The sequence below is a fragment of the Ranitomeya variabilis genome, chromosome 2, assembly GCF_051348905.1.
Source record: "Ranitomeya variabilis isolate aRanVar5 chromosome 2, aRanVar5.hap1, whole genome shotgun sequence".
NCBI classification, from domain to species: Eukaryota; Metazoa; Chordata; class Amphibia; order Anura; family Dendrobatidae; genus Ranitomeya; species Ranitomeya variabilis.
Genome location: NC_135233.1, coordinates 900,451,731 through 900,474,967, shown reverse-complemented (window position 1 = coordinate 900,474,967; position 23,237 = coordinate 900,451,731). Strand labels below are relative to the sequence as shown.

The 23,237-nt window shown below is 43.9% G+C and overlaps 1 protein-coding gene across 1 annotated transcript in view; it reads left to right on the top strand.

The window, feature by feature from the left end:
• NAALADL2 (N-acetylated alpha-linked acidic dipeptidase like 2) overlaps positions 1–23,237 on the top strand; it is a 1,269,517-nt gene that overhangs the window by 640,637 nt on the left and 605,643 nt on the right. The window contains exon 4 of the mRNA XM_077290507.1: positions 11,905–12,030. Within this exon, the coding sequence (XP_077146622.1) occupies positions 11,905–12,030 (126 nt within the window). The remainder of the gene's footprint in view (positions 1–11,904; positions 12,031–23,237) is intronic.

Below are 23,237 nucleotides of genomic sequence, written 5' to 3'. Positions count from 1 at the left end.
GATGTCAGGAGTAGAGGTGTATAATCAGGTGTCATCTGCATAGAGGTGGTACTGGAAGACAAATCAACTGATTGTTTGTCATGTAGGGACAGTTAACAAGGAGAAGAGGAGGCTGCCTAGGACTAATCCTTGAGGAACCCTAACAGTAAGGAGAAGATGAGAGGAGGAGGAGCCAGCAAGAGATACAATGAAGCAGCGGTCAGGGAGGTAGGAGTTAGAGCCAGGAGAGAACGGTGTCCTTGAGGTCGATGGAGCAGTGCATAGTGAGGAGGAGCTGATGATCCACAATATGGATTGCTGCAGAGAGATCCAGAAGAATTAGCGTGGAGTGACCATTATATTCAGCTGTTAGCAGATCATTACTGACTTTAGTGAGGGCAGTTTCAGTAGAGAGCAGAAACCGGATTGAAGAGGGCCAATAAGAGAGAGATTTGAGAGATAGTGGATTAGATGGGAGTGGACCAAGCATTGCAGGAGTTTAGAGATGAAGGGAAGATTCGAGATGGGGCTGTAGTTAGCAGCACAGTTTTGGTTGAGGGATTTTTTCTAATGGATGTGTAATGGCATGTTTAAATGAGGAGGGAAAGATACCAGATGTCACAGGGTTACCGTGACAGAGCGGAGCCAGAAGACCATAGAGTCTAATTGCTCTGACTCCCGAACTGAGAAGAAGCACTTCTCCGTCATATTAAATGTGTGTATTTCTTCTGGCAGAACAGGGGTTTATTGGCCATGTTGGGAATCCCTGTGCTCAGCTGTGCTCGGTTAGCCACTCCTTTCCCCTATATAATCTGGGCTCTGCTATTAATCCTAGCCAGAGCTAGTTTTTTTCTGCATGGCTAACGGATAGAAAGGAGTTAGTATGAGAAAAAGAGCTGGAGAAGTGATTAGCAACTGTTGTTTGGTTTTTGCATGTGGTAATTCCTTATTCTTCTCTATTTTTTCCCCTTCCTGCACACCCTGGTGGACTCCTCTGTTCTATGTGAGTGAATATTTTGTGTGTCTGGAGATTTCAGTTAACCCCTGTCTGTGTTGCCCAGTTTGTCAGGTTGGTGTACTGCGGTGCACTGTAGTGCCCCCTCATCCCTGGGTGGGGGAAGGGTGCAAACATAGGCTAACTTAGGAGATAAGGCAAGTTTGGAGGCCCCGGCATCTGCACCATCTGAAGTATCCCTGGGAGCAGGCCAAACTACTGCGCCCCCTAGTTTTAGGGCTAAGAAAACTAAAAAAAAATTTTTAGGTGAGTGGTGACAGCAAGAGAAATGGACTGGAGGAGATGTGAGGGAATAGGGTCACTGGTGCAAGTAGTAAGGTGAGAAGATGCAAGGAGCCTGATCACTTCTTCTGCTGTGACTAGTTCAAAGTCAGAGAGTGAGCTAGATGCAGTGGGGGAGGGAGGACAGTGCATGTATGAGGGGATTGGAGAAAATGTCCTGTCAGATATGGTCATTTTTTCTTTGAAATAATTGGCCAGATCATCAGCATGTTGATCTATTGTTAGAGCCTGCACTCTTGGGTTGAGTAGGGAATGAAAAGTGTCAAAGAGCCGTTTAGGATTATTGGACAGTGAAGTGATGAGGGTGTGGAAATAGGTTTGTTTGGAGAGGTGATAGGCAGAGTTGTATGTTTGAAGCATGAACTTATAATGGATGAAATCTTCGGGCAGATTGGATTTTCTCCACAGATGTTCAGCACACTTGGATCACCGGTTGCTGAGAACTATGTTCCTTCAATACCCAGGAAGTAGGCGGCTGCATAAGCCACATCTAAAACATTTTGGGTGATGACATCAGTGGAGCTTGCCAGGCTACCACAGTAATCTGGCATGGTCCAGCACAAGGTGAGCAAACTATAAAAGAGAGAATCAAGACCCAGAACCAGAGCAGAGACTGGTGAATATCAAGGTTGGATAAGTGGAAAAATGTTTAATCTTACTAGAAATCATGCAATTGTATCACCAGGCCAAGTGAATTGGGATTTTTTTTCACAATAGCTGAACTCTATTTTTTTCTGTCACACTAAATACTGTATATAATTAATAGTGCAAATTGACTTTTGCCCTTATGAGGCAGCACCTAAAGCTTCCTCTATTATGGAGTGACCACAATTTATTCATAAATTTGGGTCATTTTATGTTAGGGACAGCTCTGGGTGTACTACATTTAGAAATGCAACAGTCAATTTTCTGGGACCATTACGTATATATTTTGCATAACGGGGTAAATGCAAGTCTCAGTACAATTGATCTGGTGAAATTTATAATGGAAGTGAATGTTTTTCTTCTGAGTACTAGTAGATATTTTTGCTCATCTAGGTTTGCCAGTATAGCAATTCTCACACTGTTACAATCTCACAATTGTTTAAATACATATTCATAATTGTGTTTTGTATATTTCACTGAAAAGAGCTTGTGGCACTTAAAACTTTTTTTTTTGCAAGCACAACAATAGAGAATGTTGACTAAAAGTTTATATTGAATTTGGTCTTTTGTACTTGTCTTTGGACCAGCCAGTTTGACGTGAGTAATTTTCAACTGAATAGTCTTTCTAAATTTGACTTTCTTTTTCAAAAGAATACAATTTGTAAAATAGATTATAATTGATAACTTGCATGAATTTCAGTCTGCTCCTCTGCTTCTTGAGAGGCCTTGTCATCAAATACATTGTGACTAGAGACTAGCAGAGTTGATGAGATTCAAATTTGGTAAATCCCATAAAATTTACAGGAAGATTGGATTCACCGCTGTTATTGTTAGGGTTGGTGGGAACGCCCCGAGTATATATATATGTATTATTAGGTGCGTTCGCAACCTGGGGTCCACCGTGCAGGAGAGGAACCTGCTGCTGGCAAATGGCGGCACTACATGGCTGTATTAGTGAACTCTGTTAACTCCACAGAGTCGCTAGGAACAAGATGCTGTGCCCTGTTAACCTCACAGATGTACACAGCTACCAACCAGAGCAAACTGTGGTCATGCAGTCAGAGAAAACCGACAAACAACTCCTCACCGGAGGTGCCGGTATTCTAGCGGCTTATTTCAGCCAAGACCCTGAATACACTCATACAAACTCTTCACCGGAGGTGCCAGTATTCTAAAGGCTTATTTCAGCCAAACCCTAACCGCATCCAGACATGACCACACTGGCGCTGAGCTCATAGACATTGGTTTGATACTAGCGCATGGCCGTGTGGCCAAGCAAACCTTTTATAGCTGCAGCAACTTCAGGACCTTCCTAGAGGATCAATGGGAGCTGCTACAGTACCTGAGCAACTTCAGGACCTTCCTAGAGGACCAATGGGTCCAATGAGAGGTCTTACCCTGGGCATGCTCAGAAGGGGAAAAGAGCAGGACTTAGTCCCAGAGACGTCTGTTCACCGCTGACCAGTACTGGCTACAAAGGCAGAGCCTGGAAGAACAGTAGTAACCAGTCGCCCAGTATCAGCCTGTGCCAGACGCTGGGACCGACGTCTCCGCTGAGCAGGCTCCACTGCGGCTGGAGAAGAATGGGAGACCGCAGCAGAGGTGGTTTGAGATTCCCCCTGTGCAGAGGTGGGAACTCGACACCTAGCAGTTATGTTCTGCAAATTGAATTTTCCATATTATGATCTTGGGTTTTTCCAGAGTCCTGAACTTAGTAAACATAGGATGTAAAAAAAAATAAATTCTATACTTTCCTTATCAATGGTGTCTTTTCATATTTGGTGTTTTATTTAAAAATGTAGTTGGGCAATTTTCATGCGCCATCATGTTTTTACGTGTCATGCTTATCATCATGTGTCAATCTGCTTGTCAATTAGTGCACACTCCCCCTGTCCATTTCTCACCTGCCAGCCAATCAACGGCCAGCGTGTGCATGATAAGCATGTCTACATGCTCACACCCCTGGCCTATTCCCACACAGTGGCCTACTGGCTCTCTGCATTTGCACTATTGGCATGGCCAGTGTGCACATACCCCTCACATTCTCTCTCTCTCTCTAATCCACTGCAAGCACTACGTAGGTTTGTCATGCCCGCGGAGCACACTCCCCCAGCAAATCAGAATGGCTGGCAGAACTCGCTCACTAGCTATACTGCAAGTCTTGCAATCAAAGTGGGTAATTAAGCTCCCGACTACCAGAGGCCCATCTCATTCAGCATTTCCCTAGATAAACATTAAGGATAGTTCCTTCACTCAACTACTTCTCATTTTTTGTAGCAGATGCACTATCCTTTGCACCAGCATCTGCCATATTCATAACCTATTCACCCATGGTCACTATAATGTTGGAGGCTCACCACATTCTCTATTCTCAGACCATTCACAGTTTGGTTAGGCAGTTTGCTGCTTGGGGGCCCAATACTACCTTGTGCCTCAGTGGCCCTTTCTTACAGTCATATTTAGTAATGTCCAGGTGACAGTCATTTTCCCTGAGGAGAAAAGATCTGCTCTTCATTCTGGCCACTTGACGTTGAGGCGACAAGTGAAGAATCACCTCCATTTCTGCATTAGCATCCATGGCAAGATTGTGGCAGTTCTGTTTGCTTAGATTCATCTCAAACCACTTGCAGAATGCGCTTCTGTCAAGGTGAGATGGTCCTAATCAAATACGATTCCACATCTGTCAGTCTTTCGAATAGTTGTTAATGTCACTACTATTATATAAGAGTTGCTTCTTCTGCCTTATTTAGTGGGAGATTCTGGAGGACACCTGTCTCCATAGTTTGGTAGCGATCTTCAATCAATTCCCCTTTCATGGCTCATGGAAGAGATAGCAGCTTCTTCCAATCACCGTACTGGATCTTAGCGCAATCCACCTGTCACTTCTTTATTGGCAGCACTTGCTACAAAGTGAACATGTGTGTATGCAGCCCGACAATGCTTTCATGGTGGCATATATAAGCCTTCAGGGTGGAACTCGTAATTGATCAGCCATGGCAGAGGTCGCAAATATTTTGAATTGTGCAGAAGACAGAGTGCTGTTAATCTCAACACTTCGCATAGCTGTGGTGGACAATGTTTCAGCAGAATTTATAAACTATGAGAAGTTATGCACAGGAGAGTGATCACATCATCTGGAAGTTTTAAACCAGATTCATCTTTAGTGGGGAACTTCTGATGTTGATCTTATGACATCCAGGTTAAACTGCAAGGTGCTGAGTTTAGTGGGCATTTCTTGAGATTTACTGGCAGCAATGGTTGACACATTTGGTAATTCCTTGGATTTATTTCACCCTCCCATAGCTATTTCCACTTCTGCCCCTACTACTGAGACTTATCTGTAAGATAACTGCAAAGGCTAATCCTGTCCTCCATATCACACCAGACTGACCTCGAAGATCCTGGTATGCGGACGGACATGATCAACCTCTTGAATTTAAAAAGGGGAAAATCTGGCACTACTGGGAAAACCTGATGAGACACAGGTTATATACTGCAACCTTTGAAAATTGAGGCCCTCAACTTGGAAAAAGTAGAAAGACTTTAAATTTGGAAAACACAAGTGGGACTCTGCATCCATAAAATCTTCCTTTATTGCGACAGCAATATATTGAACACTTAAATTCACACTTACTCAAAGAATGCTGTAAGACAGCTGCCAGCTAAAATTGTGCCTAGTAAGGGGCCAAGGATATTGGCTCCTCCATGACTAAGAACATCAGACCTCAGCCACATCAGAAATGGCGCATCCATTGGAAGCACCAATTCTTGCACTTGGCTTCCAATCTTCCCACTTGCCCTTGTGTGGTGGCAAGTGGGTTAATATTTTAAGGGTTGATGCAAGCTGTTTTATGGCCACTAACATCAAGCCCATGGGTTACTAATGTAGAAGTATCTGCAAGACACACCAATTACTAACCCCATTGTCAAATTTAATAAATACACAGAAAGAGTAAAGTCCTTTAATTGAAATAAATTCCTTTATTTAAAATGAAAACTCTCCAATCCTCTTTTACCCATTTCTTCCACAAAAATAAAAAAGCAAAGTCACTTTTCCACTGATAGTCCATTAATGTACATGCCCCACGACGATCCGGATAGTTTGGTGAGTTGTCACATCAGTGATGCAACCTCTCACTACTAGGGTTGAGCGAAACGGATCGGTCATTTTCAGAAATCACCAACTTTTAGGCAAAGTCGGGTTTCATGAAACCTGAACCGATCCTAGTGTGGGATCGGCCATGCGGTACACGATCAGAGCGCCAAAGTCGCATTTCTTATGACGCTGTTACCGCCGTTTTTCATCCAATGAAGGAGGATGCAGAGTGTGGGCAGCGTGATGACATAGGTCTCTGTCCCCACCATCTTAGACAAGGGCATGGCAGTGATTGGCTTGTTGTCTGCGGCATCACAGGGGCTATAAAGGGGCGTGCACGCCGACCGCCATCTTACTTCTGCCGATCTGAGCATAGGGAGAGTTTGCTGCAGTTAGTCAGAAGCAGGGACAGAGTTAGGGAGGAAATATAAACCCCCAAACCACTTGTGCTGGAGTGATTTTCACTGTCCCACACCACCTTTTTGTGAAGGGACAGTGGAGGTCGTATTTTAGTGCAGCAGCTGCATAGCTGTGTGCACGGTGCTGTGCAAACCAACTGCTTTTTTCAAAGCAAAAATCCTGTTGCTCCTTTCTGCACAGTTACCTGTCTTGTATATTTGTCTACCAATTTTTTTGTTCAGCAGTTCTTTTTATTGTTGCCATACTTGTCCTGAGATCATTGTAGGAAGCTTGTTATTGCAGTAATTTTTTTTTTTTTAATAATAATTACAGCCACTTTCTGCCACGTTCATAGTGTTGTGTTATACCACTGGGCGAAAGTTGTGGTTCAGTTTCTCCCCCCAAAAGTGAGATAGTAATTCTCACACAGTTTATATTCTGCTGTACTCCTAGTGTGTCGTATATCAGGCAGCCACTTTCTGCCACGCTCATAGTGTTGTGTTATACCACTGGGCCAGAGTTGTGGTTCAGTGTCTCCCCCCAAAAGTGAGATAGTAATTCTCACACAGTTTATATTCTGCAGTACTGCTAGTGTGTTATATATCAGGCAGCCACTTTCTGCCACGTTCATAGTGTTGTGTTATACCACAGGGCCAGAGTTGTGGTTCAGTGTCTCCCCCAAAAGTGAGATAGTAATTCTCACACAGTTTATATTCTGCAGTACTGCTAGTGTGTCGTAAATCAGGCAGCCACTTTCTGCCACGTTCATAGTGTTGTGTTATACTACAGGGCCAGAGTTAGGGTTCAGTGTCTCCCCCCAAAAAATGGAGATTCAAATTCTCACACAGTGTATATTCAGCTGTACTGCTAGTGCGTCGAATATCAGGCAGCCACTTTCTGCCACGTTCATAGTGTTGTGTTATACCACAGGGCTAGAGTTAAGGTTCAGTGTCTCCCTCCAAAAAATGGAGATTCAAATTCTCACACAGTGTATATTCAGCTGTACTGCTAGTGCGTCGTATATCAGGCAGCCACTTTCTGCCACATTCATAGTGTTGTGTTATACCACAGGGCCAGAGTTAGGGTTCAGTGTCTCCCCCCAAAAAATGGAGATTCAAATTCTCACACAGTGTATATTCAGCTGTACTGCTAGTGCGTCGTATATCAGGCAGCCACTTTCTGCCACGTTCATAGTGTTGTGTTATACCACAGGGCCAGAGTTAGGGTTCAGTGTCTCCCCCCAAAAAATGGAGATTCAAATTCTCACACAGTGTATATTCAGCTGTACTGCTAGTGCGTTGTATATCAGGCAGCCACTTTCTGCCACGTTCGTAGTGTTGTGTTATACCACAGGGCCAGAGTTGGGGTTCAGTGTCTCCCCCAAAAAATGGAGATTCAAATTCTCACACAGTGTATATTCAGCAGTACTGCTAGTGCATCGTATATCAGGCAACCACTTTCTGCCACGTTCATAGTGTTGTGTTATACCACAGGGCCAGAGTTGGGGTTCAGTGTCTCCCCCCAAAAGCAAGTCATCTTTCAGGCAAGCTACGGGGTCAGCAGGGGAAGGTTGGGCAAAAGAATGTGAAATCCATGATTGTTTAATTTAAATGAAGGTTAGCTAATTAACATTTTTGGTAGCCAGACGTGTCCTTTTTTCGGTTGGTATTGAACCAGCAACACTGAACACTCTTTCTGAAAGCTGTTGTGAATTCTGTTTGTGGGCTCCCTCTGGTGGCTACTGGTGGTACTGGTTGACTTCTGTCTTCTATCTCCAGTGCACCTGTTCCCATCAGGAAATGGGAGTTTCCTATATAGTCTGGCTTCTCATTCATTTACTTGCCGGCTATCAATGTTACCAGAGCTCTTCTGTTACTTGCTACCTGCTCCAAGTCTGCTGAGTCAGATAAGTTTGATCATTTGTATCTTTTGTCCAGCGTGCATTTATATGAATCTTGCTGCTGGAAGCTCTAGTGAACTGAAATGACCACTCCGGTGTCATGAGTTGATACCGGAGTTTAAAGTCACTTCAGGATGGTATTTTGTAGGGTTTTAAGTTGACCGCGAAGTCCACTTTTGTATTTTCTGCTATCTAGTTAGTGGGCCTCTCTTTGCTGAACCTGTATTCATACTACGTATGTGTTTTCTTCTTAACTAACCGTCATTATATGTTGGGGGCTACTATTACTTTGGGGTTTTCTCTGGAGGCAAGCCAGGTCTGTGTTTCCTCTATTAGGGGTAGCTAGATCTCTGGCTGGTGCGAGACGTCTAGGGATAAAACGCAGGTACGTTCCCCGGCCACTGGTAGTTGTGCGTCAGGTTCAGCATCGCGGTCAGCTTAGATTCCATCTTCCTAGAGCTAGTCCTGTTTTTGCCCATGTCCCTGCCATTGGGAATCATGACAGAAAGCACACTGACAGCAGGGCAATCGAGGTTCTGTAATCCATATTCTGGCAATTCAGGCCAGGTGTCTAGTTTAGATGCCCAGTAATCAAAGGGGAATGACCTGTGAGGGAGAACATCGATAAGGGGGGAAAAGTAGTTTGTAACCAAACTGGGCAAATGCTGTCTCCTGTCACTTTGAATCGATGCAGCTGTCCTTGTCGTGTCAGCTGTCTTTGCAAAATCATTCCACAACCTTGTCATAAAACCCCTCTGTCCAACGCCACTTCGGATTTCTGCACCTCTAGCACCTCTGCCATGTTGACCCCTGCAGCTCGTGTGAGAACCATCACCGCCGGTGTGTGCTGGGAATGCCTGAACCAAACGGTATACAAGAGTTGCTTGTTTGGTAGACAATATGTGACCTAGGTTCTCATGTGGCATGATAATTTGCAGTTTTCCTTTATATCTTGTATCCAGGAGGCAGGCCAACCAGTTGTCGTCATCAGTCATCATTTTAACAATGCGAGGGTCCATTTTTAGGATACGCAAGGCATACTCAGCCATGTGGGCCAATGTTCCAGGTATCAATTAACTGTTTCTGCTGGGTTGAGGACCACTTTCTTGCAAATCAACATCACAAGTGTCCCGCAATAAACCTGTACCAGACCTTGCAATGCCACCAGTTTCTATTGCCACCTGAGAATCATCCTCCTCCCATACATATTCATCCCCATCTGAGCCTAAGCTTCAATCTTCAGGCTTTCGGCCTATATTTAGAATATGAAACTGCATTTGGCCTACTTGTTTGGTTGGGCCTACTAACGTTGTCTGCCGCTGATTGTTGTTCTCCTCCACTGAACAAACCAATGCCGCCTGTTTACTCCTGTTACCAATTTTTAACAGCTTTTAGCCTACTTTTTTTATTTTGGGCCTATATCTGTGTTTCCACCTCATTCCTGCCCATTGCCCAGCCACTGCTAGATGAGTCTGCTAATACATTGACACAGACCACTACATTCCCCTTCCACTCTATACAGCCTGAATCTGACCCTGCTGAAACTCAGGTTCCCCTTCCCGCATACTATACCACCTTACATGGGGACAAAGAGGAAGGTGCAGATGAAAGTGCAGGTTCCTTCAACAGGTGGGGGGGCATACTCATTGGCGACATCACTGGCACAGGGCCCCTCATAGTACGCAAAAGTGTCTCTGCCGGTGGGAGGCGCCCCCGCCGTCAATCACAACACCGTACTTTGAGGGGCCCTGTGCCAGTGGCAATGTGAATGAGTGTGCCCCCCCTGCTTGCTCAGGATCACAGCACTTGCAAAGTTGAAATACTTACCTCTCCCTGCTCCACCGCCGTGACATAGTCTGCATTTCCTGGGCCCACGAAAAACTTGAGCCAGCCCTACTCCCCCCACAACTGTTGCCAAATGACCCCCAAATTTTCAATGGCTAACTATTATTATAAGGTAAATTAAGATTGACAAGCTTAAGTAACAAGAATTGATGTTTTTGGCATTAAAATGGGCTCCGTTGGTGTTTTCCTGTCCTCCACTCACTGCCGACTTTGATTCTCCATTGACTTGCATTGGGTTTCGTGTTTTGGTCGGATCCCCGACTTTTCGCAATTATCGGCCGATTTCACCCGACCTGACTTTTGACAAAGTCGGGTTTTGCAAAACCCGTCTCGATCCTGAAAAAGTAAAAGTCGCTCAACCCTACTCACCACTCCTACTGGAACACATTTAGCTGAGCGTGAGAACACAGCTGCATATGACTGGTGGTGACATCATTAAGGTTACCGCCTGTCACAGGCAGCGCATCTATGAGCTGATATTAACAACCTGTGAAACTTTATGGCTATTGGCCCCCTCCCGAAATATTAACATCAGCCCCCAGCATTCATCTTTTCCTCAGCTGGTTATGAAACTTAAGAGGCACCTTTTTTAGTGAATTATATTTAATACACACTACACATTCAGTGGGAGCTGACTCCAACTTCCATCATTGTTGTCTCGTCTTCATCATCGCATGGAGACCAGGTGACAATGATCAGAGCTGCATTCATCATTCGGCACCTGGGTGCAATGCTAATTGTGCTGCTTTTCCCAGGCACTGGTACTTGTCACACTGATGACATTTTGTCAATGCTGCATGAAAAAAGGACATGTCTGCAGGTTTTTTTACACTGACACATGATCCGTGTGAAAAACCTGAAATGTGTGCACCATGTTTGAATGCAATAGATGTAAGTATGTTCGTATTTGCGGTTTTTGATAAATGGACATGTGAAAAAGGCCTTATGCTGCTCCTGCCACAGCCATTGTGCATCAACATGAACCACACATTTTCTGGCTGCCCACTGTGTTTCATAGTGCTAGAATTTTCAAGTGATGCTGGCAAGTGTACTTTCTGGAGGATACACAAACTGAAACAGCTCCCAAAATAAGGCTAATTTTTTTAATGGGCTTGGTGACAAACAAGTCATGGTTTCTTCATTTTGAAAGCTGTATCCCTGTTTTGTCTTTTTAAATAGGGGATACATTTTAGACAGCTGGATAACAAGATTTTGCAATTGTCTAACTATTTTTTGATTAGCAAACCAAATAATGTTCCAAAAAAAGGGATAATGTTTTAATTCTAGTTTAGAAACAATAGCTTCTTTTTCTTCAAAACACTACACCTTTTGGGATGACATTTTAATAAAGATGCTTCATTATTTCAGATAATGTTTTTAAGGGTTTTGGAAGTATTTCATAACCTTTCCTGTCGATCTTTGTACTATTTCCAAATTACAATTTTGATAGTATGTGTCTGAACACGCCACAAGACAAAGTCGCAGTAAAATTTTACGTGGCTATGAAAAGCAAAAGAAATATGTACTTGTATATAAGAAGTAGTATTTACATTCAGTCATTGTTTAATATTAATAAGCAATTTTTTAAAAAAACTGCAATAAATTGACTGCCTAAAAACTAAATCCGTGTAAAGAAAAGACAAATTTCTGCACAGATTAATTTTGTAAGTACTTACACTATGTTCAATAGCTAGCTACAAATTATTCTCATCTGTACACAGTATTTCTTTTATATCTCTTCAGGGTGAAATTATAGATGTGCAATATGGAACGATAGAAGACTTACAGAGAGTAACACAGAAAAAGAAAATCTCAAAAGAAACATCTATTGCTTTATTGAAACTTGGATTTTTACCACTATTATACAAGGTTAGTATAAAAACATTATAAGTCTAGCAAAACCTGCATATGGCCAGTTTGTTAGTCCATTACTGTGAAGTCAACATTTCAATTGATATCCAAATGAGGCTGTAGATCTGAAGCCTCTGTCACTCCAGCTCTATTTTCTGCCCACCTCTTCCTCATTCGGCTTGTCTGAGAGCCTCTATGCTGTGTTATTTCTGATGAAGGAGCTGTCAGTCAAGCAAAAGCAAGTGGTGCTAGGCAGAGAACGGAGCTGAAGTGGTCAAAGCTTCAGATCTACAGCCTCATTTTCATATCAATTCAAAGGCTGGTTTCTCAAAAATCCAGGAACTGATAGGCTAGATAAAAGTATTGCTTGGCTTGGTTTTGAAAGAGCTATATTTGCTTTTAAACTGTTTGAGTGAGAGGTTGACATCCTGCTGACAGATATATATAGGACAAAAATAGTCATATAATGTATCATAAATAAGTTCTAAAGGCATAGCAACACATAGTGCCCAACCTTTTGCTAAAAGGATACTTATTTGGCATATGTTAGGTTAATGTGACAGATAATGCACATGCTAAATATATACACTCTTGAACATAGCTTAAATACAGGTGTTTCTCACTAACTTTAAAACTTATTTATGATACATTGTATGACTATTTTTGTCCTATATATATCTTTATGATAATATTCTAATTTAGTGAGAAGCACTTGTAACAAACTATGTGCATACTAGAGAAGAACTAAACGATTTGTTTCAAATTGTCTTCAAGTTGAATTTCCTGAGCTTTGGAGATTCTGGTGAATTTGAGCAAACTCAGATTTGATTTAAACAGATCAGAAAAAAAAATTCCAGGTCCATATGTCAAATTTTTGTATATAGCATCAGTCCTTGTAAGCTTTTTATGCCAGGTATGGTCAAGCAGGTTTCAATGTATTGGAGCTATTACTTAGTTTAGCACAGAGACTACAAAATGTGAGAGTAGTGAAAGCAGAAGCCATTCTGGGGTTTTTTTCAGCTTTGGTATAGGAGGTAAGGGCACACAGCTTATTATTACTTACTAGATGGTGGCCCGATTCTAACGCATTGGGTATTCTTGAATATGTATATATGTATGTATATAGCAGCCACATAGTATATAGCACAGGCCACGTAGTATATAGTAGCCACGCAGTATATAGCAGCCATGCAGTATATAACACAGCCACGTAATTTATAACACAGCCCACATAATGTATAGCACAGGCCACGCAGTATATAACACAGCCCACGCAGTATATAACACAGCCCATGTAGTATATAACACAGCCCACGTAGCATATAACAACCACGCGGTATATAACACAGCCCATGCAGTATATAACACAGCCCACGTAGTATATAACACAGCCCATGCAGTATATAACACTGCCCACTCAGCATATAGCAGCCACGCAGTATATAACACAGCCCACGTAGTATATAGCAGTCTGGGCACCATATCCCTGTTAAAAAAATAATTAAAATAAAAAATCGTTATATACTCACCCTCCGTCGTCCAGCGAAGCTGTCCCGATGCGCGAGTGGCTGCCGCCAGCTTCCGTTCCCAGAGATGCATTGTGAAATTACCCAGATGACTTAGCAGTCTCGCGAGACCGCTAAGTCTTCTGGGTAATTTGGCAATGCATCTCTGGGAATGGAAGCTGGTGGCAGTCGCGCGCGCATTGGCGGACGACGGGAGGTGAGAATAGCAGGTTGTTTGTTTTTTAATTATTTTTAACATTAGATTTTTTTTTAACTATTGGTGCTGCATCAATAGTAAAAAGTTGGTCACACAGGGTTAATAGCAGCATTAACGGAGTGCGTTACACCGCGGCATAACGCTGTCCATTAACACTGCCATTAACCCTGTGTGTGCGCTGACTGGAGGGTAGTATGGAGCAGGCGCCGGGCACTGACTGGACAGAAGTTGGGAGGGACTAATTCTCAGCCGGGCTGGCGGCTGCGACCAATCAGCAACGCAGGATTTCAGGGACAGACAGATAGACGGAAGTGGGCCTTAGACAATTATATATATACATTGGGATAGAAAGGCTTAAATCTAATTGTGAAGTACTACTGAATCAATAAAGAACATTGAAACTTGGAGTGGTAGTCTCAGTCTGTGAATTATATAAAAATTAGTGATGAGTGAACGTGCTCACCACTTCTCGGTACTCACCCGAGTATAACTATGTTCGGTGTATTTGGCGAGCACAGAGTATTTCCGAGATTATTCAGCGGGAGCTCTGGTCGCCTCCTTTTAATTTTGGAGTTTTTTAGAGCACCAATCAACATGCAAGGATTGTCTGTTGTGGCATTACAGTGATTGGCTGGCCGCACAGTGTCTTCAAGTCTATAAGAAACCTGGTGCCGCCCTGCTCGCCGCATTCTGCTCGGGACTCAGCTAGTGTAGGTAGAGCTGCTGCTGAGATAGGGTCAGATTCGTTCTTTAATTAGTTTGTGTGGGTCTACTAATGTTCAATCCACAAATCCTGATAAACCAACTGTCCTTTTTAGGGCTAATTCGGTGGTACATAGATTGCAGCGCTAGGTAGGCAGGGGAGTCTATGTGCACATATCCACATCAGTGCAATGCATGCAGGCACTGCATGTGAGTATATAGATCTCACTGCATACCTCAAAAAGCTCCATTACTGTCTGCTACATATATGTATATATGTAGCTGCAGGTATCCGTGACTTTTTTTTCACCTTATACCTGCTAATTTTATTAGAAAGCAATCCATAGCCCCCTTTTTTTCTACATTTATTTGCTTGGTCACACTGCAGACTACATCGAGGTCATTTCAATTCAAGAGCGTGAAAATCTAAGAATTTAAAAATTGTTGTTTTGTCCCAGGCATCAGATGTGAGTGCGCACAAAATTCTGGCCTTTTTTGGTACTATTTTAATTTTTGGAGTGTCTAACAACATTTTTGGACACCATTTTGCTGCCCCAAAAATCTGGATCAAAAATAGTTAGCTACATTTCTTATATTTATCACTGTGATTTGTACGCCACATGCATTGCATATCATTGAACTAAAAATTTTACAATTTTAGTACTTTTGTTTTAGTATCATAGCCATCTGTTTTCTCCTTCAGACGCCCAGTGTATCTGTGGTGTCCAAGTCCTTGCATTGCAGGCATAAATTGCATTTTTTTGCCTGCTAGCCTTGGTCTATACAGTATTCTGTCATTAAAAAAGACAAAAAAATGCCACATATTAAAACAGTCTGTTATCTCCATCAGATGCACTGTGTATCTGTGGTGTCCAAATCCTCTTTCCTCTATCCTTGACGAGTACCCTGAGACAACTGGTCGCACAATTGGACACTCTGAAGAGCTGTTCAGTTTTCCCTTAGAAGATTCTGGACTCTCTGCCTGTCATCTTGAAGTGGGGCAAGATGAGATCACATGTAGCGATGCCCAAAGATTTGAGCAGCCACAGTCACAAGAAGGAAATGGAAAGTGTCACAAGAGGTAGACGATCATGATACACAATTGCCAGAAAGTCAGGAGGAGGAGCAGGGTGCGGATGTGGAAGACAAGGTGGTGGATGACATAGTAACTGACCCAACCTGGCAGGTTGTACTTAGTCTTTCCCACACTGTGCGTGACACCAGTGGCCGGTGTACATAGCAGAGGAGCACTTATGCTACACATTGGGCTGAAGCTGCACTATATGTAGCACAAGCGATTCGAAGATCACACTTTCAAGTCACCTAAGGAGACTATTGAAGTAAGTAAAAGTAAAAAAAGTTTTAAAAATAAGAAAAAATGGAAAAATATAAAAGTGCAAATCACTTCACAGTGTGCTCTGTCCTCAGAGCACTGGCGCTGCGAAGAACTGTTCCATTTTGCTCCCGCCAATAAAAGCGGCACTGCCAGAAAGCGAGGAGCCATGTGCCCAGAGAGCGAGGCACCATGCACTCCATGACCGTGAGTACAGCGCATGTGCCCAGTAGAGAGCCTCTTCATGCTCCATGTTCCGCTTTGCTAAACAATAATTAAAGGGCACAGAGGAATGACAGAGGACGTGGGTACGATCAGCAAGGTACTCCCTCAGCATTTTCCCAAACATTGCACTCCTTGTGAGAGTCCCCCATGCCTCAGGACCAGAGCATTGGGAGGGTCTGAGAGAACTCTCTCAGAACTTTGCCAGTGTTCCATTGCCTCTGCTGGATTGGAGTTGTGTCTCTCTCACCTGTACTCCTTGCTTGGCCAACGAGCTGTTACCTCTTCTGCCAGCATTTTCAGATGGGAATTTTTTTAATCATTCAGCAAGAAGGGCCCTATGGTCCTCCAACACTGTAGTACACCTGTCTGCCTCTGGCAAAAGAGATATAAAGTTCTCCTTGCAGCGTGGGGCTGGAAGTGTCACCAATCAGTATTGCCTGTCACCCAAAATTTTGAGAATGCGAGGGTGACAGGAAGGGCAGCGTAACATATACTCAGCCATGTGTCCAAGACTGCTAACTGTCAATACTTCCATGTCCTCACCAAGAGGACAACTGATCATGCTCTCCTCCTCCTTTTCATCAGGCCTCCACGACTTTCGACAAACCTCAGTAATATCATTATAAATACATGATTGTAAATACATTCCCCTGTAGTTTTTATCTCCCCCACCTCATTGTAGATTGTAAGCTGTCATGAGCAGGATATTTTTTTTGGATTAATTATTGTTATCATTGTTACTTAGTGTAGATTGTAAGCTGTCACAAGCAGGGTAGTTTTATTTGTTTAATTATTGTTATCGTTGTTACTTAGGACTGTTGTGTTTGAAACTGTTGACGCTATATAAATAACTATAAATATTAATATTAGAACACAGAGAAGAAGGATGGAGATATTAAGTATGGTGTCATTGCCGCTCACCATCTTGGTGAATTTCTCAAAGTTTTGGAGGATGGTACATACTGTATGTCTGACATCCATGTCCACTCATGAGATCTTAGGTGTGAAGTCAGAACTGAATACTGAAGACCTTGTTGATGCTGGTAGTCAACAACTGCCCTCTTCTGCTCACAAATCCACTCCAAAATATGCAGTGTAGAGTTCCAATGCTTGGGGAGGACATTACACACCAGTCGGTGAGCTAGAAGCTGCAAGCGCTGCAGAAGTACGGCAAGGGCGGATGAAGCTCTAGATGACTTTCTAAAATGGGTATACAGAGCCTCGTACTTTTACTAGCAGATCTGGCACCTCCGTGTTTTTTTTCAGAAAACGTTGAACAATGAGGTTAAGCACATGGGCCAGGCATGGCACGTGTGTGAGCTCACCTCGAGACAAAGCAGCCACCAGGTTCCAGCCATTGTCACACATGACCATGGCTAGCTGTAGGCTCAGCGGTGTCAGCCGCAGATCTGCCTGCTCTTTCACAGCTCTCCACAACTCTTCATCATTGTGCTGCTTGTATCTTAAGCATATTAGCTTCAGCACAACCTGTTACCGCTTGGCTGAGGCAGTGCTGCAGTGCTTTCAGCTTGTCACTGATGTGTTACTTCCGGAGATGGAGGCTGAAGAGGACGCGAAGGAGGAGGAGGTGCAGTAGCTGTAGACTGTGGGGGCAACCCAGATTGTCTTAGGCCCACAATACTAGGGGTTGGGAGGATGTGCACCATCCCAAGGTTGAACTGGGTCCCGACTTCCACTATGTTAAACAAGTGTGCCGTTAGTGAGATGTACCGTCCCTGATCACAAGCACTTGTCCACGTGTCTGTGGTTAAGTGGACTTTCCCAATAACAGCATTGTGGAGGGCACAGGTAATGTTGTGGGACACATGCCTGTGTAATGCTGGGACGGCACTCCGGTACAAACAGTCCCGCATGTTCGGGGCCTCGGGGTGATCCTCGACTCTGCCCTCTCTTTCAAGATACATATCCAGGCCCTTGCCTCCTCCTGCCCACTACAATTCAAAAACATTTCCAGGATCTGTAAATTTCAAGAAACTTCAAAAATGTTTGTGCATGCCCTCATGATCTCCCGCCTCCACTATTGCAACCTTCTACTCTCTGGCCTCCCCTCTAGCACTCTTGCGCCACTCAAATCTATCCTAAAGTCTGATGCCCGAGTAATCCAACTGTCCCTCTGTTATTCCCCAGCCACTCCTCTCTGCTAGGCCCTTCACTGCCTTCCAGTTGCCCAGAGGCTACAGTTCAAAACCCTAAATATGACATACAAAGCCTTCCACAACCTGTCACTATACGTCTGTAACATGGTATCCCAATGTCTGACTGGGTCATTGCTTCCTCTACGCTAACCTAGCTTGCCATCAGCGAGATGTACCATCACTGCCCACAAGCACTTGTCCACGTGTCTGTGGTTAGGTGCACTTTCCCTGTAACAGCATTGCTGGGGGCCCGCGTAATGTTGTGGGACATGTGCTTGCTTGTGTAATGTCGTGATGGCAGACCGGGAAAAATTGTGGCTGCTGGGTAACAAGTACCTTGTGATGGTCACCGCCATCAAGTTGCGGAAAGCGTACGTCTCCCACGGGCCTAAAATGCAACATTTCGAGTGCAAGCAGATGAGAAATGTGTGAATTTAGTACTGTGGTGCTGGCTGCTTATTTCCGCTTGCGTTCCAAGGACTGGGGTATGGACAACTGAACGCTGCGCTGGGACAAAGACATGGATGTGCATGTTGATGGTGCTAGTTGAGTTTGTGTGCAACTGCAGATGCAGGGCATGAGGCATCTTTGCATACACCATGGACAGGGGGTTGGCTTGCATGCACAACATCAGAAGAAGCAGTGGTATCACCCGCAGACACTGTTCATGGAGCCTTGTGTTCAACCAACAAAGTCGTGTGCTTTGCTGCCATGTGCCTGATCATGCTTGTGGTGGTTAGGATGGGAGTTTTGCTACCCCTGCTGATGTGGGCAAGGCCATTGGTGCAAATGGCCTTTTTGGGGTTATTGGCAGAGTCTTTAGAAAACAACCAGGCTGTTATGGGGATATTCAGTGTCTCCCTCTCCCACACCACCTCCTCACCTCGACCCGGGTCTTTCGGTGTACCCCAAGGCTCAGTTCTAGAACTCCTAATCTTCTCCATCTACACCTTCGGCTTGGGACAGCTGATGTAATGGCACTGTTTGCAATATCATCAGTATGCTGATGACACGCAGATCTACCTATCTGTACCTGACATCACCTCCTTACTGACAAAAATCACACATCTTCACGCTATTTCATCCTTCTGTTCTGCTCGCTTTCAAAAAGTGGACATGGCCAAAAAAGAATACATCATCTTTCAACTATGTCACGTTAAATAGACATGAGAGCTGTGTATGCATCATTCGGTACCACTTTAGTAAGATGAAAAGTTTGCCAAGAAAAAATAATTTTCAAGACATTCAATGCCTTTTTTGCACATTTTTCGCAACTGTAATTTTCATCTTCATTGTGTGGATGTGGTAAATTTCAAAGTCGTCATCAGTACCATCATCGTCCATATCTTGTAAAGAGGAAATCTCGTGTTTCTCTGGGTCGTGGTTATCTACATTTAGAGGCATTCCTTCAACAGTGTTCATTACACTAGAACAAATAATTTTCGACTGTGACATTTGGATATTATTGGTAATATGTATGGATGAAGAAGCTTGTGCCAAGGGTGTGTTTATAGTTAAGGACGTTACACTCCTCTTTAAACTTAGTTTTTCACAAGCATCCATAAGTTTGTTTGGTTTTCCTCCAACACTGATCTGCTTTCTCTAATTCAGCATCTCACGAACATGTTGCATTTTGCCCTTTAGACAGACACATGCATCTTGGGCAGTGTATTTTTTGACAGGCATTTTTTAGGCCGAGTCTAACATGCGCATCTCACCGATCTTCTGATGGGCATGAAACACATTCTGGTAATTGGTGGTGGCTAAGCGACTAATCATTGTAGGTTGTATCCTGGATCTCATACCTCCCATAGCCACCGCTGTTATTAATCATGTACGTTCCCATTCCTGTCATCACCATGCCCCTTTTCCTGATAACTTCTTCCAACTATTCGGCCACCATATTTTTACTAAAAACCTGCACCTTCCCAGCAGCAACTGTGCAGGAAACCACCTTACAGTTTTGCCAGGTGTTTAAGATGCCCGTAAACAATTTTTTTTAAAAAATTGACCCCCCCCATGGGGAAATGTTTGTCAGCCCATGCACTTAGTGTATGGACATTACAAGTCTAGGAGACCCGCTCCTTTACATTGTGCCTACTTTTTAATGAGGCCTTCATCAACATCTCGTCATTCACCGCCACTAGATCACCATGGTGAACGTGTTCTGTGCTGCTACAGCCATTCAGTTTTGGCCAAAGGCATCTATGATACCCATAAATAATTTCTTAAAAATGTAACCCCCATGGGGAAATTTTTGTTAGCCCATGCACTTAGTGTATAGGCATTACAAGTCTAGGAGACATGCTCCTTAACATTGGGCCTAGTTTTTAATAATGACTTCCTCCACATATCATCATTCTCCACCACTAGATCACCAAGGTGAACGTGTTCTGTGCAGCTACAGCCATTCAATTTTTGGCCAAGGGCGTTTATGATCCCCATAAATAATTTTTTTAAAATGTAACCCCCATGGGAAATTTTTGTCAGCCCATGCACTTAGTGTATGGGCATTACAGGTCTAGGAGACACACTCCTTAACATTGGGGCCTAGTTTTTAATAATGACTTCCTCCACATATCATCATTCTTCACCACTAGAACACCATGGTGAACATATTCTGTGCTGCTACAGCCATTCAATTTTTAGGCAAGGGCGTCTATGATCCCCATAAATATTTTTTTAATAATGTGCCACCCATGGGGGGATGTTTGTCAGCCCATGCACTTAGTGTATGGGCATTATGAGTCTAGGAGACCTGCTCCTTTTTAATGGGAAATTTTGTTTTACGAGGCCCTCCTCTGTCATTCTTCCAAGGGGGGATTGTATTGCATGCAAATTTGGGTCAAGGCGGCCCTTGCATTCAATGCACAAGGAAACAGCATGGCAGGTCCAACTGAAGAATGTGAAGTGGGCTTTCCTGTGGCCTGCCAGTTCCTGGGTTCAAAGGCTTATTGGGGTGCATAGGACTTGGTAGCAGGGCAGGCCTTGCAATTAATACATAAGAAAACGGTATGAGATTACAAAATAAATAATGTGACTTGTATTTTCCTGGGTCCATCCAGTACCTGGGTTGAAAGGCTTATTGGGATGCATATAACTTGATAGCAGGGTAGGACTTGCATTCAATGCAACTTTTTTTAAGGAGGCCCTCCTTTACCTCTCGTGAAAGAGGTATTGGGATGTCTTGTAATTAGTGATGAGCAAGTATACTCGTTGCTCTGGTTTTCCCGAGCATGCTCGGGTGATCTCCAAATATTTGTTAGTGTTCGGAGATTAAATTTTCATCGCTTCAGCTGAATGATTTACAACTATTAGCCAGGTTGAGTACATGTGGGGATTGCCTGGTTGCTAGGGAATCCCCACATGTATTCAAGCTTTCTAATAGCTGAAAATCATTCAGCTGCCGCAATGAAAACTTAATCTCCGAAAACTAACAAATACTCGGAGATCACCCGAGCGTGCTCAGGAAAACCCGAGCAACAAGTACACTCGCTCATCACTAGTTGTAATTCTTGGCAGCCCAGCCACTCACTGCATAGGCAATAACAGCATAGGAGACCCAATGATTAATAATGGCCCTTTAAGAATATTAATGCCGCCTGATGCCCCTATAAAAATAGGCTTTGTGACTTTGAGTTCCTCCTTCAGAAATGAAACAATATATGTCTCCTTATGTGTCACACTCCACATGGCCAGCTAGAGTTGTTAAATGTTACAATGACATTTCTCAGTGAATGCATTTGTATTGGTTGAAAACAATGTTAAAGTTGAAAAACGCATCAAAAATGCTGCGTGTGAACACAGCAAAAGTGGTGGAGGAACATTTTGTTCTGGGGTTAATTATTTTGCCTTATATGCAAGCCATTACTCTGTAAAGTTTTGTTTTTGTATGTTTTTGGTGCACCTGTAAAAATAGCATGAAACTCTGACAACATTGCTTACAGCTGTAACCTAGGAGTCAGAAATGCTTCGAGAGGCGATCCCCATGACATTCCTGTGTCATTTGAGCAGTGTTTCCATCATTTTCTGACGTTTTTAGACCTGAAATGGACCCCCGGGGGGATCGTGGTAAAAATACTCGGATTTCCTGTAGACTTACATTGGGCTCGTTGCTTGGGTCAAGTACCCGAGTATTCCAATTTGCTCGACCCGAGCAAAGAGCACCTGAGCATTTTAAAGCTCGCTCATCACTAGTGTTGAGCGATACCGTCCGATACTTGAAAGTATCGGTATCGGAAAGTATCGGCCGATACCGGCAAAGTATCGGATCCAATCCGATACCGATACCCGATACCAATACAAGTCAATGGGACTCAAGTATCGGACGGTATTCCTGATGGTTCCCAGGGTCTGAAGGAGAGGAAACTCTCCTTCAGGCCCTGGGATCCATATAAATGTGTAAAAGAAAGAATTAAAATAAAAAATATCGCTATACTCACCTGTCCGACGCAGCCTGGACCTTAGCGAGGGAACCGGCAGCGTTGTTTGTTTAAAATTCGCGCTTTTACTTGGTTACGTGAAGTCCCGGCTTGTGATTGGTCAGGGCGGCCATGTTGCCGGGACGCGGACCAATCACAGCAAGCCGTGACGAAATTACGTCACGGCTTGCTGTGATTGGTCCGCGTCCCGGCAACATGGCCGCCATTAACCAATCACAAGCCGGGACGTCACGGGAGGCTGGACACGCGCCCATTTTAAAAATCGCGCGTGTCCAGCCTCCCGTGACGTCCCGGCTTGTGATTGGTTGCGCCGCGGTCAACCAATCACAAGCCGGGAGGCTGGACACGCGCGCATTTTAAAATTTTAAAATGGGCGCGTGTCCAGCCTCCCGGCTTGTGATTGGTTGATCGCGGCGCAACCAATCACAAGCCGGGACGTCACGGGAGGCTGGACACGCGCCCATTTTAAAATGCGCGCGTGTCCAGCCTCCCGTGACGTCACGGCTTGTGATTGGTTGCGTCTCCCATGTGACTGCGACGCAACCAATCACAAAGCCGGGACGTAATTTTAAAATCCTTAAGGACCTGAAATTACGTCACGGCTTGCTGTGATTGGTTGCGTCCCGGTCACATGGGCGGCACGCA